Raw genomic sequence first — 20,601 nt, 5'->3', positions numbered from 1 at the left:
TTTCAATTTATAAATTGAAAGAAAATATTGAACTAATTGATGTTAGTTAAGATTAAATTAAATCAAGAGTAAAGGAATAACGACAATAAAAGGTTATTATTTAACTTGATAACAAAACCACAAACCCGGTGCTATATAAAATAAATAAATATTTAAATAAAACTGTTTTAAATTTTTTATTAAAAACATAGAGGCCTAAAATACTTAGAAATGTTTTAAGTTTTTTTTAAATATTTTTTGAGTAAATAATAATTTTAAAGAAAATTATTTATAATGAATTTTATTTCTACTAGACCCGATACTATATGTTTCGAATAGAGGTTAATACTATTTTTCTCAAATATAGCATTTATGTAGTAACTACATTAATGGATCATAGTAAAAAATATTGATTCCAAATTACTTATTTTTTAATTATTTTTTTTTTGCAGATATATGTACATATAACTAAAAACAAATTTTTTTTTATTAAAAAGAAAGAGGGCCGAAATACTTAGAACTGTTTTGGTAAGTCTTTTTAAAACTTTTTTCAAATTTCCTTTTCTTAATATACATATAAATCATTTTAAAAAAAGGTATTTACATTAATTTTAGCAACAACATAATATAACTATATATATCTACTCAGATTTAAAACAAAAATATACATAATTTTATAAAAAAAAAACGGTACTATCGATCTCTATGTATGTTCTATTTTGACAAAATCTCTTTTTCTTTAACTATTAACCCTCTGACAGGCGATGGAAACTAATCAAGTTCGTATTAAGTTAAGTATGGTATAAACCATTCAGTGCGATAATTTATTGTCGCCATTAAGTAAAATTTAGAGAATAAACCGATGTAAACTACACATTTTTATTTATGAATGCAAGAAGCTTAAAGTAATATAAGTATTTTGTTATTTAAATTTAAGGTATTTAAAAAGCCTTATGTTAAACCTTTTCCGAGTTAGTGCATCTGGGCACTTTTACTCTATGATGGCTGGTGAGTTTCTGCAGAGTCTCACATATATCACTAACTAATTTGAGTATTGCTCATAATATTTGTTATTATTCAATGATTGATCTAAGATCTGCGTACCGCCCCGTGCGATTAGTGATATCTCTGAGCTTATGTTAGATAGTGCTAAGTAGGGCAGCCTGTCGGTTTTCGCATATAGTTTCAAAGCTCTGTCCCTTATGTATTTTTTGACCGTATCTATTCTAAGGTCTCTTAGCATGTCATTCGTGCGGATGGCACTTAGAAGAGCCTTCGGAGAGCCTGACTTTGAGCAACTTGTAACTTTTGGATAGTAGAGTCGACAGCTTTGCTATACGCGACACACCCATAAAATAGTGCTGGTCTAATTATCTGGCTATAGATCAGCTTTCTGTTCTTCGCGCTAAGGTTGTTGTGTTTGAAAAGTGGTTGTAAGCAGTGCAGTGTTTTTGCATAACTACTTCTTTTACTTCTAATGCTGTCCTCTCAATTATCACAATGTCACCAACTCTCACTCTCGGTGAATGTTACCTGTATTTACGAGTAATAGAGCTTTAGTTTTCTCATTGAAGGTAATCGTTTGCACTTAACGACCCAATATATCATATAAGGCATGGTGTGATATTGTTACTTCTAAAATATTTCTTTTCGTTTTTTCTTTTTATTTGAGCATCTATTTATGAAATAGTTAGCTCTATTTTTATTTCAAAGTTTATTGACCTGAGTGCATATGTCCAGTGTTGTATTCCTATATAAACAGCAGTGGTGTATTCAAGTAAAGGATTTGGAGTTAGATTTTCGTTCCCCTGACAATATAATACATAAGGCAAACAATAACTGAACTGCAAAAACACTGCCAAAAAAATATACATTCTAGTACATTACCTCTGGCACAATCCTGTGTACGCCAATGTTATAAAGTTTTGCAATTAACTGAATTCTATAATTTGTTCAACGAAATTTGTTTGATGGCCAGAATTTCTGAGTCAAATGGAAAATCGCAAAGTTGCTTGTGATATCTTATACACCACAAAAAAAATCATTGTTGTATAGAAATATGATGGGTGATGAAAAAGAGATTTATCTTATAAATCCGAAGCGAAAAAAATTGTGGCTTTCATCTGGCGAAGGCTCTGATCATTCAACACCAAAGCTGACTCGCTTCAGCAAGAAAATCATGCTCTGTATCTGGTAGATATTGCGTGTTATAAACTCCTGAAGTCGGTATATTAAGTTGTAATGATATAATACAATATATAGTAAATAATAAAGACAGACAACTTAATAGTTATTGTCTCAAATAATCTAACTAATCTATCTATTTTATGTACTCTTTGTTAGGATCATTGTATTATAAAAGCATATCTATAATAGCAATAACTTAATAAAAAATTAATAATCTGTAGTAATTAATATTGTAAGAATAATAATTATTTTTACAAGCTTTTTTTCCAAATATTATTTCTCATAATAATTTTATAAGAATTTTTTTGTAACGAAATTAGAACATTTTAATTACTGCTCGCTCAGTTTTAGAATTTTGGTCTAATAAATATTTAACATGATATTCTTGTTATTTCAAAAATTCATAAAATATTAAAAAACATATATTTTGTTTATTTTCTACTACATTCTCTACTTTCAAAACAAGATCAAGAATATTTACATTTGCCGCTCTAAAAGTTCTCTAACTTTTGTAATGTGAAAGGTCAGTTTACATATTGCATATTAATAAAGCAAAATGTAAACATGTGTAAAATTCTGAGATAAGAGAATTTTCCGAAATGGTTTTATAAGTTCTTTAATATTAGAAAAGTTTAAGTTTGTTGTGCTTTAACACTTACGACTAAGGATAAGACAAACTCATATTGTATGAGGATTTCTGCGCCTGTGCGCTGCAATAAATTATTATTCATACATCGCAACTACCAGTAGCCAAAGAATCAATAAAATCCACTGCATAAATACTTTAAGTCTAGTGGTGCCAGTAGCAGGACCATCAGTCATACATTCGCCATCATTGCACATTGTTTGCTGCTTTGGTCGAGGATGTGTGCGGATTTAGTGAAATATTTACTTTATCAAATGTTTGAGAAATTCGTTAATCAGGAAATATTTTAAACGCGGGTTTATCTAATGTCAAGTTTCAGATTTTTATATAAAAAAAAAATAAATAATTCATTGCATCAATGAAAAGTATGGAGAATATATGAACGGATATGTCACACCTATTGAAACGCACAAAGAAAACGTGCCTGAAGGTGAGTAATATGTTTACTATTTAAAATTAAAAAAAATAAGTAATAACAAATAAAAATAAAAATAATAACTAATTGTCAATAATGAACTAAAAACAAACGATTGATGTGATTGTGTAAAAAATAATCGCAAAATTATAGAGTGAAATGCTTAAAGAAATCAATATTATTGATTCCAACTTACTCAGCCTGAAGGTATGCTAATTCTTAAATTAATGGCCTACTAGAGTGACCACAACATCTAACGAAAAAACTTATTTATTTATACGCAAAATAGGTAAACATGTGCATTTTATGCGCAAGTACGAATTTTGTCGACAAGAACCTACAATCGCAAACTAATTTATTACCCAGTAGAAAATTGAAGTTGTTCTAATCAATACGGCTGTTGTTCTAATCAAAGTTGGTTAAACTTTTCTAGTAGTCCAATTTAGTTTATTCGAGTTATTATTTAAATTATACAAACCAACTGGATATTCATTTTGTAACAAATGTTTGAAAAGCAGAAAAATATTTTTAAATCATCAAAACTGGTTATAATTCTTACTTGGTATAAATATGACGCAGCATAAAGTTTTTGTGTGGTAATGGTTTATATTGTTTGAATATTATTTTAATATTTGGATTTTTAAAAAGTAGATTTCAGTTTTGCAGGTTACGTCTATAAAAAACGACTTACGTTTTAATAAAAGAATTAATTAAGTTGTATGCAGTTTATTTAATATATACTCTAATTTAAATTATTTTTAATTCTTATTTGGTAAAAATATAAAACTGTATAAAGCTTTCTTGTTGTGATATTTACGTTGCTTAAAGATTAATTTAATGTATGTATTTTAAAAAAAGTTTAAGGTTCAAGTTTGTAATTTTTATAAAACAATTAACTAAACCAAATTTGTATTTTAACAAATTTAATATTTAACAATTTTAACGGTACGAACAACTATTAGCTCAGTCCACCTATAACAATTTTTATATTAGAAAAGCAATATATTTGAGTTAAGTTAATATTACGCAACTGTTTAGATAATACTGAGATATTGTATTGCAACTCAATAATGGTCTAAGTCAAAACTTGCAAAAATATTGAACAATCAATTTTTCGTTTGAATTCGACACAGATCCACACAGGCACATTTATTACCTATTGTGATGTCATCAAAGTTACCGGAAGAACGACCTAAGCTAACCATTATTTTCACCCTGCCTTATCCTTATAAAAACATTTGTTCTTTCATATGAAACTAATGAGAATCGTTAAATTTCTCTACGTTATTCTTGCTAAGTCAGTGAAAAAATGATTTCCTGAACATTGAAGTCAATTTGCCTTCAACCATAGTTGAAACATTGCCGCAATAGTACGAATCACAACCGCTCTTTATTCAGTGACTTCTAAAAGTTTAAATACATTTCATTTCTTTTTATAATTTTATCTAACCTTACAATTAGTCCATAAGTTTTCATCATTCATCTATACACCTAAGTCGTTTGCACGTCGGAGTTTGATTTGAGGTATCAACCCCATTTATACTCATTTTGGAGCTTCTTGTAGTAACCTCGTCTACCTTCTCTTACCCTTGTATATCACATTGTTCTAAATCCAAAAAAGAATACACTGTTATGCTTAATATTCACCAGTGTGGTTCGACTTTTCATTTACAAACCTCAGTTTTTCTATTCAGGATTCAATTGCCTTTCGAAGTCCCTGATTGTCTACAAAAAATAATAATAATACAACTTGTGTTAATCTAATTAATTCTTCAATTGGGTATATATTAGCTTATTTACTTATATGCAAATTTACGCTTATATAGCGTATACTGTCTTACCTGCATGTTCTTTGAGCAAATATCTACCTTATAAGTAGAGAAAAAGCAGTTAATATTCCACGGATAAATTGTTAAAATAAATAGCAGAGGAAAAACATTTAATAAATAAATGTAATCTTAAATCATATAAACACGGATATACAAGAATAAATCCTATTACACTCATAGTTATTGATTCTCATAACCTTTCACCTTCTAGTCTTTCTATTCTATGAATGTTGTCTAAAATAATCTATGGCTCTTAAAATTTTGTATCGAGAATATTGCCATTCTTCTCGTATCAATCAATTTTTTAAATATATTAAAATGATTTATGTTCTGCACAAGTTCTTAGTAAATGGTGGATTAATTCGTTAACTCGATAGAAAAATATACTTGAATTAAGGGTAAGTTCTTATATGACTGTCAAGTGTTTACGATGAAATTCTCAAATATCTTCTTAATAAAACTCTTTCCCCCTTTGATTTTTGAACTTGAAGTAATTTTTTGCTTCTTTTCTAAAATAATTTTTCGAAAATTGGTATTTAGTTTACGCAATCCAAAAGTAAACTTGTGATTACTTAGGCTATGTGTAAGATTGCAAGAAACTTTTTAACAAGTTGTCCATCAAATTTCCACCCTCATAACCGTTGAACTACAAAACAATATATATATATTTTTTTACTTTTTATCCTAAAAAAGGGATTGATTATTTAGTTAACAAAATCAGAAAATATTTTTGTGATTAATAAGGTTATAACTTATAGGCATATAACTAATGCAAATATTCGATAAAATTCCTAAACATCTTAACCAAATTAATATTCTACTAATCTTTCAACTGAAATTATTTTTAATTTTTTTTAAATTTATTTTAAAAGATTGAAAAATTCTGTTTTCCGTATATTTAAGGTACAATCCCATTTTGATATCTTGTATTATAGAGAGGTTTTGTAAAGTAATGAACTACAACAACAAAAATTCTTTTTATATTATTTTAATGAACTGAATTTTTTGGCTAACCATACAGCTGTTTCGAGTATTGCCAAATATCCATTATCAGTGGTCTAGGAATTATTTCTTATATTTAATTATTCGTAAATAATTTTTTGAAACTGCAAGTACCAAGGGTTGAACTTAGTGCCCTTCCAAATTATATTCTTGTATTATATTAAATCTACATATTGAATAAATTAATATATGCTATATAAACACAGAAAAACACTCGTTCAAAGAATATGTATTTGTAATATATTTATACTTTATACATCTACTATATGTATTATGGTAGATAGTAGTACAAATATTATATATGAATTTTTATCGGATCCCACTTTAAAATCCATTACTGAATAGAGTAATTACATTACTTGTACAATACTTCATTAACAAATTTTTGCTGCTGGGTTATATGCATTTGGCAAATAGATGGGCTGGTGTGATTTCATACTTGCACAAAAGACATGCAAAAGCACTTATAAATATATACAATATATATTGTGAAATTGACCTCAGAATGTGAAGTTCAATTTTATAGTGGCTTTCTAAAAAATGTTGGCCACATATCAAGAAAATTGTGTCATTTATACATATTTGTCATGCTATTCTGTAGGCATTCATGGTTTACAGAACGCCATACTATGTCGTTGTCCGATTATGTCGTGCATATTAATTTAGTCATCAAATCGCCACCCTCTTTTAGATTTATGAATTGGAATCAGTTTGAATGATTTTCAATTCTATCAAATTTTGTTCTTCTAATGTTTTTCAAACAATAGAACACAAGTTATTATATAAAATAATAATGGATAATATACGAGTGGATAAGAAAGTGTTTTTTTCTTCAAAATATTTTAATTACAAATTGAATTTTAATTAATTAGTTTTCGATTGCTAAATTGATACAAATACGTAATACTAAAGTAAAGTGATTAGTTATTCTTCTAATTCAAAAATTGCTTTTTTTATTAAAAAATCGTCTGTGCTTTTTACATTTATATTCAAGTACTGAAAACCCATCTACAAAATTTGCTCTCAGTATCACGTGTCAGTTTAACGTAAATTTAACTCCATTTTGTACCCCGCTAAGCCGTAACTGATCATTAGTCCATAGAATCGCGAGGTAAATGCGTCAGCTACAAAATCTTATCCAAGATTATTAACAACAATAAGTCTATGATTCACATTAAATTATTATGTGGCACTTTGTAGGCAATTTGTGCTACTTCACAATACTAACAAATTAATCGTAATCTTCATTCCTACATTATGTCATCAAAGTATGATATATCTATATGTTATATATCCAAATATAGCAATGCATAGATATCTGGAACATCTGGAATCCTTGGTGGAGGTTGTGTAACCTATTACTGCTGGCTCATCTGTTTTTACAACAAAAGCATATGCGATCGAATTCACTCATCTACACTTAAAGGAAATTTGTAATGTGCTCCAAAAGCCCGTTTCTCCTACAAGTGCTTCTTCACCGCTATTATAACAGCACTTTTAAGGTCAACATACTTATGTCATTCTTCATAACCTTACATCCGTTATCATTTATGCAGATTCTTACATTCTTAAGTCAAGAGCTTTGCTATAGCTCCTAGAAGCTAAGAGTATTATGGATCTTTGGTTACATGACGCATATATGAGAATGTATCAGCTTATCAAACATCTAAATCTCTTATAATAATAGTTTAGAACAAGGCACATCAATAAATTTTATTTTTGGGCTCAAAAACATCTCTAGTGACTGTTGGTTTTAATAAAATTTTATATGATAATGCAGTAGATACATTATTCACTAATTTTTGAACAACGCTATCAAAATTTATTTGAAGAAGTTATTTCTATATAATTTTAAATGTTTTTAAATATAATGCAATATATAAATACTTGCAACATAATCACATCAATTGTTTGCTTATAAAATTTTAATACAAATTTATATGAATTTAAAAATTGAAATATTATTGAATTAAAGCAATTCACATTTCAGTTATTGCGGAAACTATCATCTAAAACATCTAATGCAGAAAAATTGGATGAGGAACCTGAGCACGTTGGCACTATTGCACCGCAATATACTGAATTACAAACAATAACACAAAACTCAAGCAATAATAATGTTACAAAACCGCTGGAACTAGCCTATGATAATGACATAGATCTTGTATCTGAAGATGAGTTTAATCATTTTTGCTTTGATAGTAAACATGGTAATTCAATTTTGCAAAGTTTGACTTCTAAGCTCTTCCTTACCGCCGATGGTTATGAATTTCATCGTCTTCATCAATTACGAAGCGATACGACTTCAGATATTTTGCAATTCGAAAACAATTTCGATGAAGAAATTGTTTTTGAGAAGGTCAAGTACAGGGAGGATATAAGATATTTTCGCCACTCTCCGTCCAATTGTAGCCTAGACAATACTGCACAAATTACTTTCACACCTACGCCTTATCACTTATCCGATTCAAATAGCATTATAAGCAATAATTCTACCGATGATAATTTACATTTTACACCATACACAAGCAAACGAAATAAGTTTTTTCCAATGAACTTTAATCTAGACTCTTCCGCAGATGATATGCTGGCAGTACGAGATAGGGTTTCAAAACCAGATGATGAAATGCATACATATAAAATGGCTCCGGTATTTAAATGGGATATAAATGGGAATCCATTTGATGCGACAATGTATAATAATGATAATTGGAGTGAATATGATTTTAGATTAAATAAAAATCGCGGTAAACGTTTTAGTGTTCATCAATCAGATGAATCTCAAAAATCTAGTTTTCGTTCCAGTTCCACAACACTTGAAACTTGGATTGAAGATGAACAAATTGGAAATTCCTTTCACGAACAAATAGGACTGCATAGTAACTTTTGCCTTACGACAGCTTAAATATATAAACAAGTGCTCTTTAAGATTGAAAAAGTGAGATAAAAAATATTATAAATCAAAATATAAGTTTACACTTATAAAAACCAAATAAATTTATTTATCTATTGTACTTTCAAACTGAATAAAATAAAAAGGTTGTTAAACAAGTTTAAATAATTATTAATCATTTTTTTTATAATAAGAATTTATTTAATAAACTTATATAAATTTAATACCAACACAACATAATTATTAAATTCTTTCAGAATTACTTGATTCACAACAATATCTTTGATAAATTTCTAAATAAAAGCCTAAATAAGTTGTCCCTATAACGACAAAACTGAGTTAATAGGCTATATGACTATCTGGCTATTTCAACAATATGAATCTGTAGATACATCAGGTATTTTGGTGTGTTTATGGAACAATGACCCGTTAGAACCGATATTATCTTGGATATTTCCGATTTACTTTTATGGACTATGTCAGCGATTCTACATTTGAGGTTCTAGAAATGGGATGTTGAAATTCCGATATTTGTAGAAATTTTTTTGTAAATATTCCACTTTGATATGAACCAAGTGTAAACCCCTGATTTAAGAGTTCATTTCATCAGCTAAGAATAGCAATGTCTGAACATTTTTGGTACTATAAGGGTCAATCATAAGCATAAAAATATCTTTAGATCATTTATATATTTATTTCACGGAAACTAAATTGCCTGTATATGATTTAAAAATATTTCAATATACTGTGCTAGGCACTTACCATGAAAAAGTAACTAAATAGCTATTAACCCTGCATAGAAGTCATTTAATAGTGCTCAAACCTTTTTGCAGGATACCAACTTCTTAAACTCTATCACCACTTGGAGATGTTGAGTGTTAACTAATGTCAAAGTTATAGTCCCATTCCAAAGAAGTATATTTTACACAAACACGTATACATATATATGTGACAAGTTTTAGGTTTATATAAATTAGGAATAATTATATAATTAGCGTTCTTAAATATTAATATTATTAATATTAATTATAATCTTCTTAAAACATTATTTAGTTCATACATTGATATTCAGATGTCTGAGTTGGTGAATCAGCACCTTTACTCTATTTTATCTGTGGACAGTTTTAAGTCACACTAAATACGGGGCTTTACGGGGCTTTATAATATGATAAATCTGATGTCTTTGTTCATACATGAAAATGTTGTTAGACATAGTGGCAAATTTTATAGTCGTAATGGATGTAAATTCAGATTACTTACTAGATATGTCGCTATTACCTTCGAAAATTGGAATAAAAGAATGTTTACACCTAAAGAAGTAGTAATACACATAATGAACCATTCCCTAATAAACCGAATTCAGGTAATTTATCTGGTAGTCATGTCTAAAAATTTGAGTCAAATAATATCATTTAACTTCGCAATAGTTTTAAAATATAGCCAATTTCGAATAGGAAACTTTATCAATAGTTTGTACAATACAATAAATCTTATAGTAAGTGGTGCAACAATGTCTGGAACACAAGTCAATAATTGTTTTCTACCTTTTATTGGTGTAGCTATTTTGATATTCATATATATATGTTTCTAAGACACATCTTTTTACTGCACATATATAAGAAATAGAATTCCTAGGCTAAAATATTTCAATTCAGAAGCTATCTCCTTATAGAGGAAATGTCTTTATATATATATCGCATTTCAGATATTTTCCGATATCCTTTCCATTTTATTTTTCTATATAAAATCTAGAGTTCTTTTAGAAGATCAAGGCCTCACAATTTAAATGTTGTCTAACAATTTTATTATTTCGATCAGTATAACCGATTTTCAGTCTACAGAATAAGAAGATACAGGATCTCATCGGTATAAAATGGTGTCTAGAATTTATTTTAAAAGAATAATAGAAATTTATAATAAATTATTTATTTTCAAGCAACAATGAACATTTATATAAAACAATTTATTTTTGTTTACTAGTATTCATTTCAATTAATATTCCATGAAACTATATAACTTCATGTATATACCACAATACATGTGTAAATACATATGTACTAACATATATGAAATATTTATATGTGTACATTTATTTATTATTTTTATTTATCTAAAGTTATCAAATTCCATAGTTACCTTATATGTTAACTATTTGCAATCAAGGAGCTCTACCACTTGTCACACTTTATACGTATTCGCATATGTATGGGATTTTCTTAGGTCCATATTTAACACAATATAATCCCTCTAGACACACGTAGATATAAACCTGCCTCTTTCACTTGAAGTTTATCTCTAAAAAACGAAATAATGAAAAGAAAATACAAATGCAAGCCATTATAAAACACATTTATATATATATTGTAATTAATAAAAATTTATTTGTGCACATTAAAATTAAAATTGAAAAAAAAATAAATACATAGTAACAAAATGTAGACAATAAAGAAGAAGCACTAAACTTACTTCAAAGGTTCAGTTTTCCAATTTTTATGGAAGTGAAGTACGCCTTGCACGTGCCAAACATGCGTGAGAAACGATTGCTCAGTAGCTTTCCCACGAGATGCCGTTCCTTAAACCATCCATCGAATGTACTGGCGATGAACTTAGGCTTTTTGCATACATAAACGTTTTGCTTTCGATATCGTTATTATTATAATGTGCGCATTTGAAATAGGGATGAAGTGCAACTCAAAGAACTCACCACTCTCAGATAACAGTAATATCGTTCTATGGAATATGTTTCTAAATTGTTTTTATAGAAATCAAATTTCATTCATTTCTTTATAAAATTTATGAAATTATTCAAAATCGATACTTTTACCGAATTAAGACGTAGACATTTTATTTTAAATGTTGTTAAGGATATTAAGGATATATTAGGGATATTTCATGAGATCATAAGCGTTTCTCTACAATAACGAGATAATAGAAATAATTAAATTTAATAGATTGAAACAACATAATTTTTTAAATCACTTAGATGACATATTTCAAAGGTTTAATTTTTAAATAAAATAAATTTATGAATATATGTAGTCTGAAAATTAGCTGAACAAAACGCAATTACTCCTTTGTTATTATATCTCTTAAAATAATTTCATTTTTAATTATTTTATTAATTATTTTATTTTAATTTTATAATGAATTTTCTTCCTCACTAGCCATATTACTATTTACTTACATTCATTCTTATGCATACATGTACCCACACCTAGTACATACAGAACTTGACATATCCTGGATAACGTCAACTATACTCAGTAGAGTCTTAATATTAAAATATCATTTGGTCCTGCTTTTACAACACATTCTCGCTCGAGTACGAGTAAAAGTATACGAAAGTATAAAAACACAAAAGATGTTTAAAAAAAAATATATATTTGGATTAATAAAATCCATTCAAATCGATTTCATTCTATTCAAAACGTTACAGGTTACGCTGAGATTTAGTTTTTGTTGAATTGTCAACGAACGCGTACTCACTTTCTGAATACTTTCTTTATATGTAATTCTTCTCTTAAAATATAGACTACTCGTACATCTATGGTATCAGGTACCATGATACCATAGACACTCAAAATGTCTATGGTATCAGCAAATTCGCGCTTAATCAAAATTAGATCTCTACAAACAAAATCGTAGACTTTCTCAATGATTTCTGGTGTTGTTTCACATTTTGGATGCCCACTATGTGGTTCTAAACCCCATCCCTGCACAGTTGGTAATGAAGGATCAGATTGTTTTAACACATTCACTTTTTTTGTATGAATTTCTGTTGCTGATAAACTTTCTAAAACATAGAACTATATCACTAAACGATATTTGGTTTTTTCCATTGTTTCAAAATCACAAACCTTTAAATGTGTTCAGATGAAAGATGAAATATTAAAAATCGGGTATAAACTGCGATTCTTCTACTGGTTAATAGGTTCACTTTCAAAACTTTTCATCCAATTTATATAAAATAGTACAATTTATTCAGCTGATGCTTCCAATACTATTAGATCTTTGCTAAATATAGTTGAATGAACATATTATTATGTTAATCAGTTTTGAAGAATCTAGTGAAAAGGAAAATAGTTCTGGTTAGGTTTTAATAAATTAGTTTTTTAAAGCTTTAGTAGCCCTAATGCTTAGTAGCGCAGTCACGATATCGCTAAATATCTTATTGTTAATTATAATGAATCTATAAACTGTTTAAATAGATAAATATTGCTATAAAGAAGAAAATCGAGACGTGAGTCATATATACTTGAGTGTTTAGAAAACTTAGCTAAACAGAATTTTCATTGATAAATTCCTAATAAAGCGAAATTAAATGGAATTGAATTGAATTACAAGAGTTTTTAGAGCTGATAACAAATGAATCAGATACCACAATGCGGTACGTAAAGGACTATGATTATTCTTATACTACCAGAACCATAAACAATATTCTGTTGAATAATTAATGATATTGAAAGGTTCCTGAGAAAACATAATAACTTTAACTTCATCATCTAAATAAATTTAATATAACACTAGCCGTATTTTTTACTTTCAGAGCTGTAAAAAAACAGCATTAAGTTTGGTTGAAACAAATGTCAAATGCTTTTTTTGCATATATTTTTTAGTTGTATTAATTTAAATAATAAAAAGCAGTGTATAATAGAAGGGCTATAGTAACCATTTTTATCTTATTATTTTGATATATTTCTACTCACATTATTTTAACGAATGAATTTTGCAATTTAATGAACGCGAAATTTTTAGCGAGTAAAACCTAACTCTGAATATTTTAAGAGCATTGTTGTTGCTTCACATGTTTTTTTCGTAAGTTTGTATATTTTTGTAACTCTGAATGAAAAAAATTCGGCTACTGAAGGAAAAGCACTTCAGAAAAAAAAAGACTTTGCTTGCTTTTCCGTTAATCTATCTAGTTAAGCCGAAATATTACATATATAGTTCTTTGGAAATTTGCAAGAAACTGTTATATCAATTTTATAATCCAGATTTAATAAAATACGGCTACTTTTTTTTGATCTTCAGAATTTTCTTAATGACAAAAAATTATAGTTCATAAAGGGAAACCTAATTTTTCAGGCAATGTTTTTCACCCAAAAGTCGTATCACGCCAAAAGTCCAAAGAGATTGTAACCCAGAGTTATCCAAAAACTTGTAAATACACTGATCTTTACGGAAAATTTTTAATTTCATAAAATTCTTTACAAATCTGAACTTTTTAATTTTAACTTTTATCTACAAAATATATTTTCAGCTATTATGTTTATGGTAGTATTAACATATGTAATATTGATATAACTATTATACTGACAGCCCCCAAAGAGTACTGGAGCTCACGATATTTAAGAAATTATGTAAAATAATATGTTACAGTGGTTTTTTTTTTATTATATTGAACGAAACTACTTAAATTTTTACAACATTAAATAAATTATAGTAAATTCAATCTTTTATTTTATATTTTGATGTATAAATATGATTCTCACTTATTTAAAATGAAATTTATTATAAAAACAATGCATCGATTTTATGTGCAATTAATAAGAAATAAAATATTGATAATATTATTAGAATAATATTACTTTAAAAATCTTTTTTGTAAAATTTTTATACTTTGAACTTTATTTTACAAGTTCCAAAATCACACAATATACATTATTGTCATAAATTCCAAGAAAGCTCTCTTATTATGTTAATATGGATTTTTAAAAATATTGGGATCAATTACAAAAAATCAGTTTTCAAGGAAAATATTGTGTTTATCAATTAGCCCAGTTCTTATAAAAATTACATATGGGAGAAACTCTTGAAGTTTATTTAAAGGAATCCTTACAAGGCACACCTGTTACCTATTTAAATATATGCATGTCAACATATTTTGATTAGACCAACGTTCTAACACAATCGGCTCGTGCTAACCTTCAAAATTATGCAACGACCTTCAAAAATTGGGTCACAAACATTCGCCAATGCACTTGTTGGGGCCGCACACGACCGACAACAGTTCCTTTAAGTCCAAGTCGCGTGCTGCTCCATTATTTGTGAAGAAACATGGCAAACTCGTGACCGTTAGCAGGAGGCAAACAATTCCAATCAAAAACAAATAAACCTGATTGCCAAAAGTGCGACAAATTCAAAAGAAGTTATCAGTTGCAGCATCTGCAGTAACATCGACGTCTGCATCGTCGCCATTGGCAATACTAATATATAATTGTGGTTGATTCATCAATGAGAAACAGCTAAATGACACAATAATAAAAGCAATAAAAGGACTTAACATTTGATAACTACATAACTACATATATTACTTGACATTTATATTAACCATAAGTTGAGACTCTGCACTCTCCTGCCACATACTATAGCACTACATCTGTTGTGAGAGAACAATGTTGATCATAATATATGCTGCCACCTTTTGCTTGCAGGTACAAAGGATGTGTTAATATAATATCCTATTGGAAAACTCTGTAATGGACAAGTTGAGAGAACATAAATAATTTAAGGGTTGTTGGGTAGTGCTTATCTTATTGGTACACGGATGTTTACAAAACTTATTGACAGGGGTGCAGGACGACACATTGCACAGTGCGTAGTGCAGCGGCACATGTACGTCGTACGTTGGTCATGCGAGTTAGAATCAGTTGAACGTCGTTCGCACACACGATAAGTCACGTGCTCAAAACTAGCTCCGGTAGTTTCCGAAAACTAAAACTACACTACTCTCTAATTTCTAAACTTAACAATTTTTAAAAAAAAAAGTGTGCAAATAACAATAACATATATTGAAAGTGTTATTAAAATATCAACAATTATTTAAAATTTTATAAAAAAATTAACAACAATTATAAAATATTAATATAAAATTAAAAATGGAACACAATATGCACAATAATACTCCATTGCATTGGGGCTACGGTTCGGCAGCTGTACCAACTACGCCGCAAAATCATTGGGTGCCACCACCACAAACTCATTCTCTGAAGCGTGCAATGTCTGAAAGTGATTGTGAAGAATTATTCTCTGAAGAATCGTCCAAAGAACAGTGCGTATTTTTAGCAACAAAAATTTTAAGAATATAATTTTTTTTTAAATTAAATACAATATTATACATACATTGCATTATAACATTATTTATAAAATAATAAAATAATTATATTATTTATATAATTATATAAAATAAAATTTTATTGATAAAATAATATGTTATATATAATTTTTTATAATAATTATATATAATATATTAACTATATGTAAAAAAAATTATATTCTTATACAATTTTAAAATATTTAATTAAATTAAATTTTTTTGAAAAATTTACTCAATGATTTTATTTTAATAAACTAGAATTTCACCCAGTGAGCCCGGTAGTTGTCAACTAATGAGTCGCAAGAAGAGACGTGGTGTTATTGAGAAGAAACGACGTGATCGTATAAATTCTTCATTATCAGAACTTAAGCGTCTAGTACCTTCTGCTTATGAAAAACAAGGTTCAGCTAAATTGGAGAAAGCGGAAATTCTACAACTCACTGTAGAGCATCTAAAAAATTTGCAATCGAAAGGTAATTTCATAAAAGAACCTGACTAAATATTAAATTTATACAAAAATATATACAGAAATATAGAGTGAGTTTAGTGAGTACAAGTCTATTAAGAAAGTGTCTATAATTTTTTCTTAAAGTAGAGAGACTATTCAGTATACAACTTCGAAAATAAATTTAAACCAAAAACTTTAAAATAAAATAGGAAAAAGTGATTAATAATATTTTTTCAAGTGGCAATTTTATTTAAATAAATTTAACAATAATAATTACATGAAAATATATAAGTTTTCAACTTAACCAATACGTTCAAAATAAATTCCATTATCTAAAAAGAAACAACGTAAAAATGAATTTAAAAAATTTATAAAAGGAATGAATGGATCTTATAATGTTTAAATCAGAGTTTCAATACTCATACCGAAAATATTTAAAATTAATAATTAAAAATATAATAGCCCAACCCTAATCAAAACGGTTAATGAGAAGGTTAAGAAAATTGAAACAGAGTTTCAATACACATACTGGAAATATTAAAAATTTTAAGTGAATCCCTGGGACCATTGTAACAGCCCATTCCTAATCAAAACGGTTAATGAAAAAGTTATAAAATTTAATATGTGACAATATATTGAAATAAATAAATATATCAGTTTTGTGGTCATTTTTGTTCGTTTGATAACTATATAATCCAATCTTATTTAAAAAAAAAAAACAAGAAAATACGATACAACAAATATTTAGTAGAAGACGGGGTTCAACCATAATTACAGAAAAAGTCCTACCATGTTACTTTATGTTTTATCATTCAAATGCTTAGGATAAATACGTTACTTTTTAATCATTACCTATAATATTGGTTAAAAAAATTATTGTATATTTATGTGAAAGACCGAATAGGTGGCAGCCTAATAAAACAAGCTGTTATACAGATATGAAAAACTAAATAAGACCATTATAAACGTTGTATTATATGATTTCTATAAAAAATACGGATATTACAAAAAGGATGTCAACAATATCCTTTTTGAATACAAAGAATTTCATTCAAAATCTTTTAAAAAACTTTCCAAACATATTTAATTCATACTTCTGTAAGAAGCTTTATGCTTCTTTACAGGATTTCCAGTTTTTTTTGTTGTAGACCCGTGAATAAAAATTTTAGAATAATCAAAAGTTATTGACCTTTGAACTGTTTTTTTATGGCTGAGTTGCCATTTTATCCATGAAGTAAATAATTAAATTTGGGGTATACCTATAACCTGCTTTTACTGATACCATTTATTGCTTAAGTACGATGTTAATTGACAATTAGGCTATAATCCATCTTTACGGGCATTAGAAAGTTATGATTTATTCATTCAAAAATCATATACAAATCATATACTCTCATATTAATTTAATTATTAATCACCGATTTCCGATTCTGAAAATATATATAATCCCTTTAACATATAAATAACATAATATTAATAATTATTTACATTTAAAAGAAATTATAATTTTTTGTTTAAAACCACATTAATTTTTTTATATAAAACTACATAAATTTTTTTTTTTTGACAATACCATAACCCCCTTTTAAAAATATTATATATTAAAATTCACAAAATCTGAATTAACTTCATTCCCACAACAAGTCCTGTTCAATTAAAAATTCAATATGTTTTTTAAGCAGGATATCCCAGTAGGTGCATAATTGCAAATAAAAGCATCATTAACCCCTTAAGTCAATGTTTCATCAAGTTATAATATTCTTTCTCACGCTGCTTATTATACATTCGAACTTCTAGTAAGTCAGTGTTCCCACTAACAGAAAACGAGCCCACAAACAACCACCACCACCCCTATTATTTACCGAACAATTGTTTGCCATTTATATCTGAAACAAGTGTTCCTTTGATAAGGCAATTGCAATGAGTACTAGTACATCAAACTCACCCTCTTCTGTGTTGGCATGAAATTTGAAATCGTGGGAACATATATTGTACCGTTCAAATAGAAATAACAATGATAGTCATTAAATATTATTGTAGCTAATGAACTAAATATTGAATCTCTACTGATAGCAACAATTTCTTTTTCTATTTCAGCAGGTATGGATTCACTAAGCTATGACCCTCAACGATTTGCCATGGATTATCACATTATCGGTTTTAGAGAGTGCGCAGCAGAGGTTGCACGTTATTTAGTCACTATCGAAGGTATGGATATACAGGATCCTTTACGTTTACGTCTTATGTCGCACTTGCAGTACTTTGCACAACAACGCGAATTATCAGCAAAAAGTTGTGCAAGTCCCGGCAGTTGGTCGGCAGCTTCTGCGGCCACAGCCTATCAACCGAATTGCGCTGTAGCGCCATATCAAACATATCCATCCAGCGCATCAATACACGCTAGCACTACATCATCCTATGTACCTAATTTACCTGCACCAATACATCCATATCCAGCACTCAGTTCATCACCTAGCTCTAATCATATACAACAGCAACACGCGACGCAATCGCAGTTACATGTTAGTCGCGCCAGTTCCGTTGGTGGTACAACAACAAATGAAACAATGCCACTAATAAATCACGCAACAGCACAACAACAATCACATCAGTCACAAACTCAAACAAATCACGTTCAACAACCAGCAACATCACACGAATCGCATCATCAGGCTCAACAACAGCAACACTATACACAAGAGCATACGACACATCAGGAGAGTGCCACATATATTGAATTGACAAGTACGCAGAGTCATGCCACACATCGCAATGTTACACCAGCAATTGCTGGTCTTGGTTATGGTAACGTGCCAAATCAATATTCCGCTACCTCACCGCAAGAGTATAACCCAAATGCTGGACTTAATTATGTATCATCGAATGGTTCGAAACCATATAGACCATGGGGAGCTGAAATGGCATATTAATGTACTTTTGTTGATATAGATATCTCCTCAATCTATTAGAAGAAACAATTTACGAAGTCATGTTTAACAATGTTTCCCAGAGTTGTATTAATGTAAATTGGCTTGGCCATTGCTATTCTCTCAATTAGCAAATCTTTTTAGAATATATGAAAAGTAACGAACTTTACGGCGAAGTTACCAATGTGAATAAATTTTTAAACACGATTATCCTTAAACTCTATGTTACAAAAGAAACAAACAATTAGTCACTAGTATTAGATAAATGATAAAAATATATTTTTTATATTAAAAGTTCTACAATTAGTCACAGTGTGATATGAAAATACCAAAAACCTTAGTTTATATAAATTTACTATAATTTTGATAAACAATTTATAGATGTACATAAATAGAGATGAACTATTTTGTAAATTTATTCCATAAAACATATTTTGATACAAATAATATATTGAAATAATAAATTTTAAAAATATAAATTAAATTTTTTAATATTAATTATAAAAATAAATTATATACTTATTATGTCAAGCACATAATAATTTTATGCACTTATTCTTGATCTTCTCCGTATAAATAGATGCCTCAGCAGCATCATCTTTACAATTCAGTTTAAGCTTTGACATGTAAACAATTTTCGTTCATAAGCTCCCCTCACCTGCTCTCTGGAATTTCTACATTTTCTAGAATCTTGTTGCTTAGTCATAAAAACACCAATATATACTCATGTAAAATTTTTATATAGTATATAAGTGATCTACATGTCTTCACTTCTACTCTTCGATTTGAAAAGACGAAATTTAAAAAAGTTTTACTGGGTCAATGTCAATTAATATCCAATGCATTTTTATCGCAGTCAAAAATTAAATTTTAAAATGAGAATGGACTTCTTTGAGAATGGAAAGGCTCAAAGGGACTAACAAAATGTGACTGTTTTAGACTAAAAGGCTAATCCCACCATGTCTCTTAAAGTTTTTAAATCAAAAACAATAAAAAAATTTATTACTTTTGCAGTCAATCTATTAAATCTGTTTTGAAAATTCTTAATCTATTCCATATACATAATGTTATAAATAAAACATCACAATAAAAAAATCTATTACTTTCGCTGTCAATCTATTAAATCTGTTTTAAAAATTCTTGATCTATTCCATATACATAATGTTATAAATTAACCAT

General features: G+C 28.3%; 2 protein-coding genes across 3 annotated transcripts; both read left to right on the top strand.

Annotated features, from left to right (window-relative positions):
• Window positions 1-2,964: 2,964 nt before the first annotated feature.
• On the top strand, window positions 2,965-9,044 carry LOC119682587. Its single transcript, XM_038096059.1, has 2 exons — window positions 2,965-3,242; window positions 8,049-9,044. The coding sequence occupies exons 1-2, from the start codon at window positions 3,201-3,203 to the stop codon at window positions 8,961-8,963; spliced, it is 957 nt and encodes a 318-aa protein (XP_037951987.1). The 5' UTR covers window positions 2,965-3,200; the 3' UTR covers window positions 8,964-9,044.
• Window positions 9,045-15,829: 6,785 nt separating this feature from the next.
• LOC119683968 (hairy/enhancer-of-split related with YRPW motif protein-like) lies at window positions 15,830-19,594 on the top strand. Of its 2 annotated transcripts, none has more exons than XM_038097870.1 (3): window positions 15,830-16,002; window positions 16,306-16,520; window positions 18,596-19,594. In XM_038097870.1, exons 1-3 carry the CDS (start codon window positions 15,830-15,832, stop codon window positions 19,423-19,425), a joined length of 1,218 nt encoding a protein of 405 aa, XP_037953798.1. In that variant the 3' UTR covers window positions 19,426-19,594. The 2 variants fall into 2 exon arrangements, with proteins under 2 accessions (XP_037953798.1, XP_037953797.1); XM_038097869.1 differs by having other exon boundaries at window positions 18,593-19,594.
• The last annotated feature ends 1,007 nt before the right edge of the window (window positions 19,595-20,601 follow it).

Source organism: Teleopsis dalmanni, chromosome 2 (assembly GCF_002237135.1).
Source record: "Teleopsis dalmanni isolate 2A chromosome 2, ASM223713v2, whole genome shotgun sequence".
Classification (NCBI taxonomy): domain Eukaryota; kingdom Metazoa; phylum Arthropoda; class Insecta; order Diptera; family Diopsidae; genus Teleopsis; species Teleopsis dalmanni.
This window is presented reverse-complemented; position numbering and strand designations above follow the sequence as displayed.

Bases quoted from the DNA above. Each gene is read 5' to 3' on its own strand.
- LOC119683968 (XM_038097869.1), top strand. From the start codon at position 15,830: ATGGAACACAATATGCACAATAATACTCCATTGCATTGGGGCTACGGT. The intron at 16,003-16,305 runs GTGCGTATTTTT...TTAATAAACTAG, and splicing joins GAAGAATCGTCCAAAGAACA to AATTTCACCCAGTGAGCCCG. The intron at 16,521-18,592 runs GTAATTTCATAA...TTTCTATTTCAG, and splicing joins AAAAAATTTGCAATCGAAAG to CAGGTATGGATTCACTAAGC.
- LOC119682587 (XM_038096059.1), top strand. From the start codon at position 3,201: ATGTCACACCTATTGAAACGCACAAAGAAAACGTGCCTGAAG. The intron at 3,243-8,048 runs GTGAGTAATATG...TTCACATTTCAG, and splicing joins CAAAGAAAACGTGCCTGAAG to TTATTGCGGAAACTATCATC.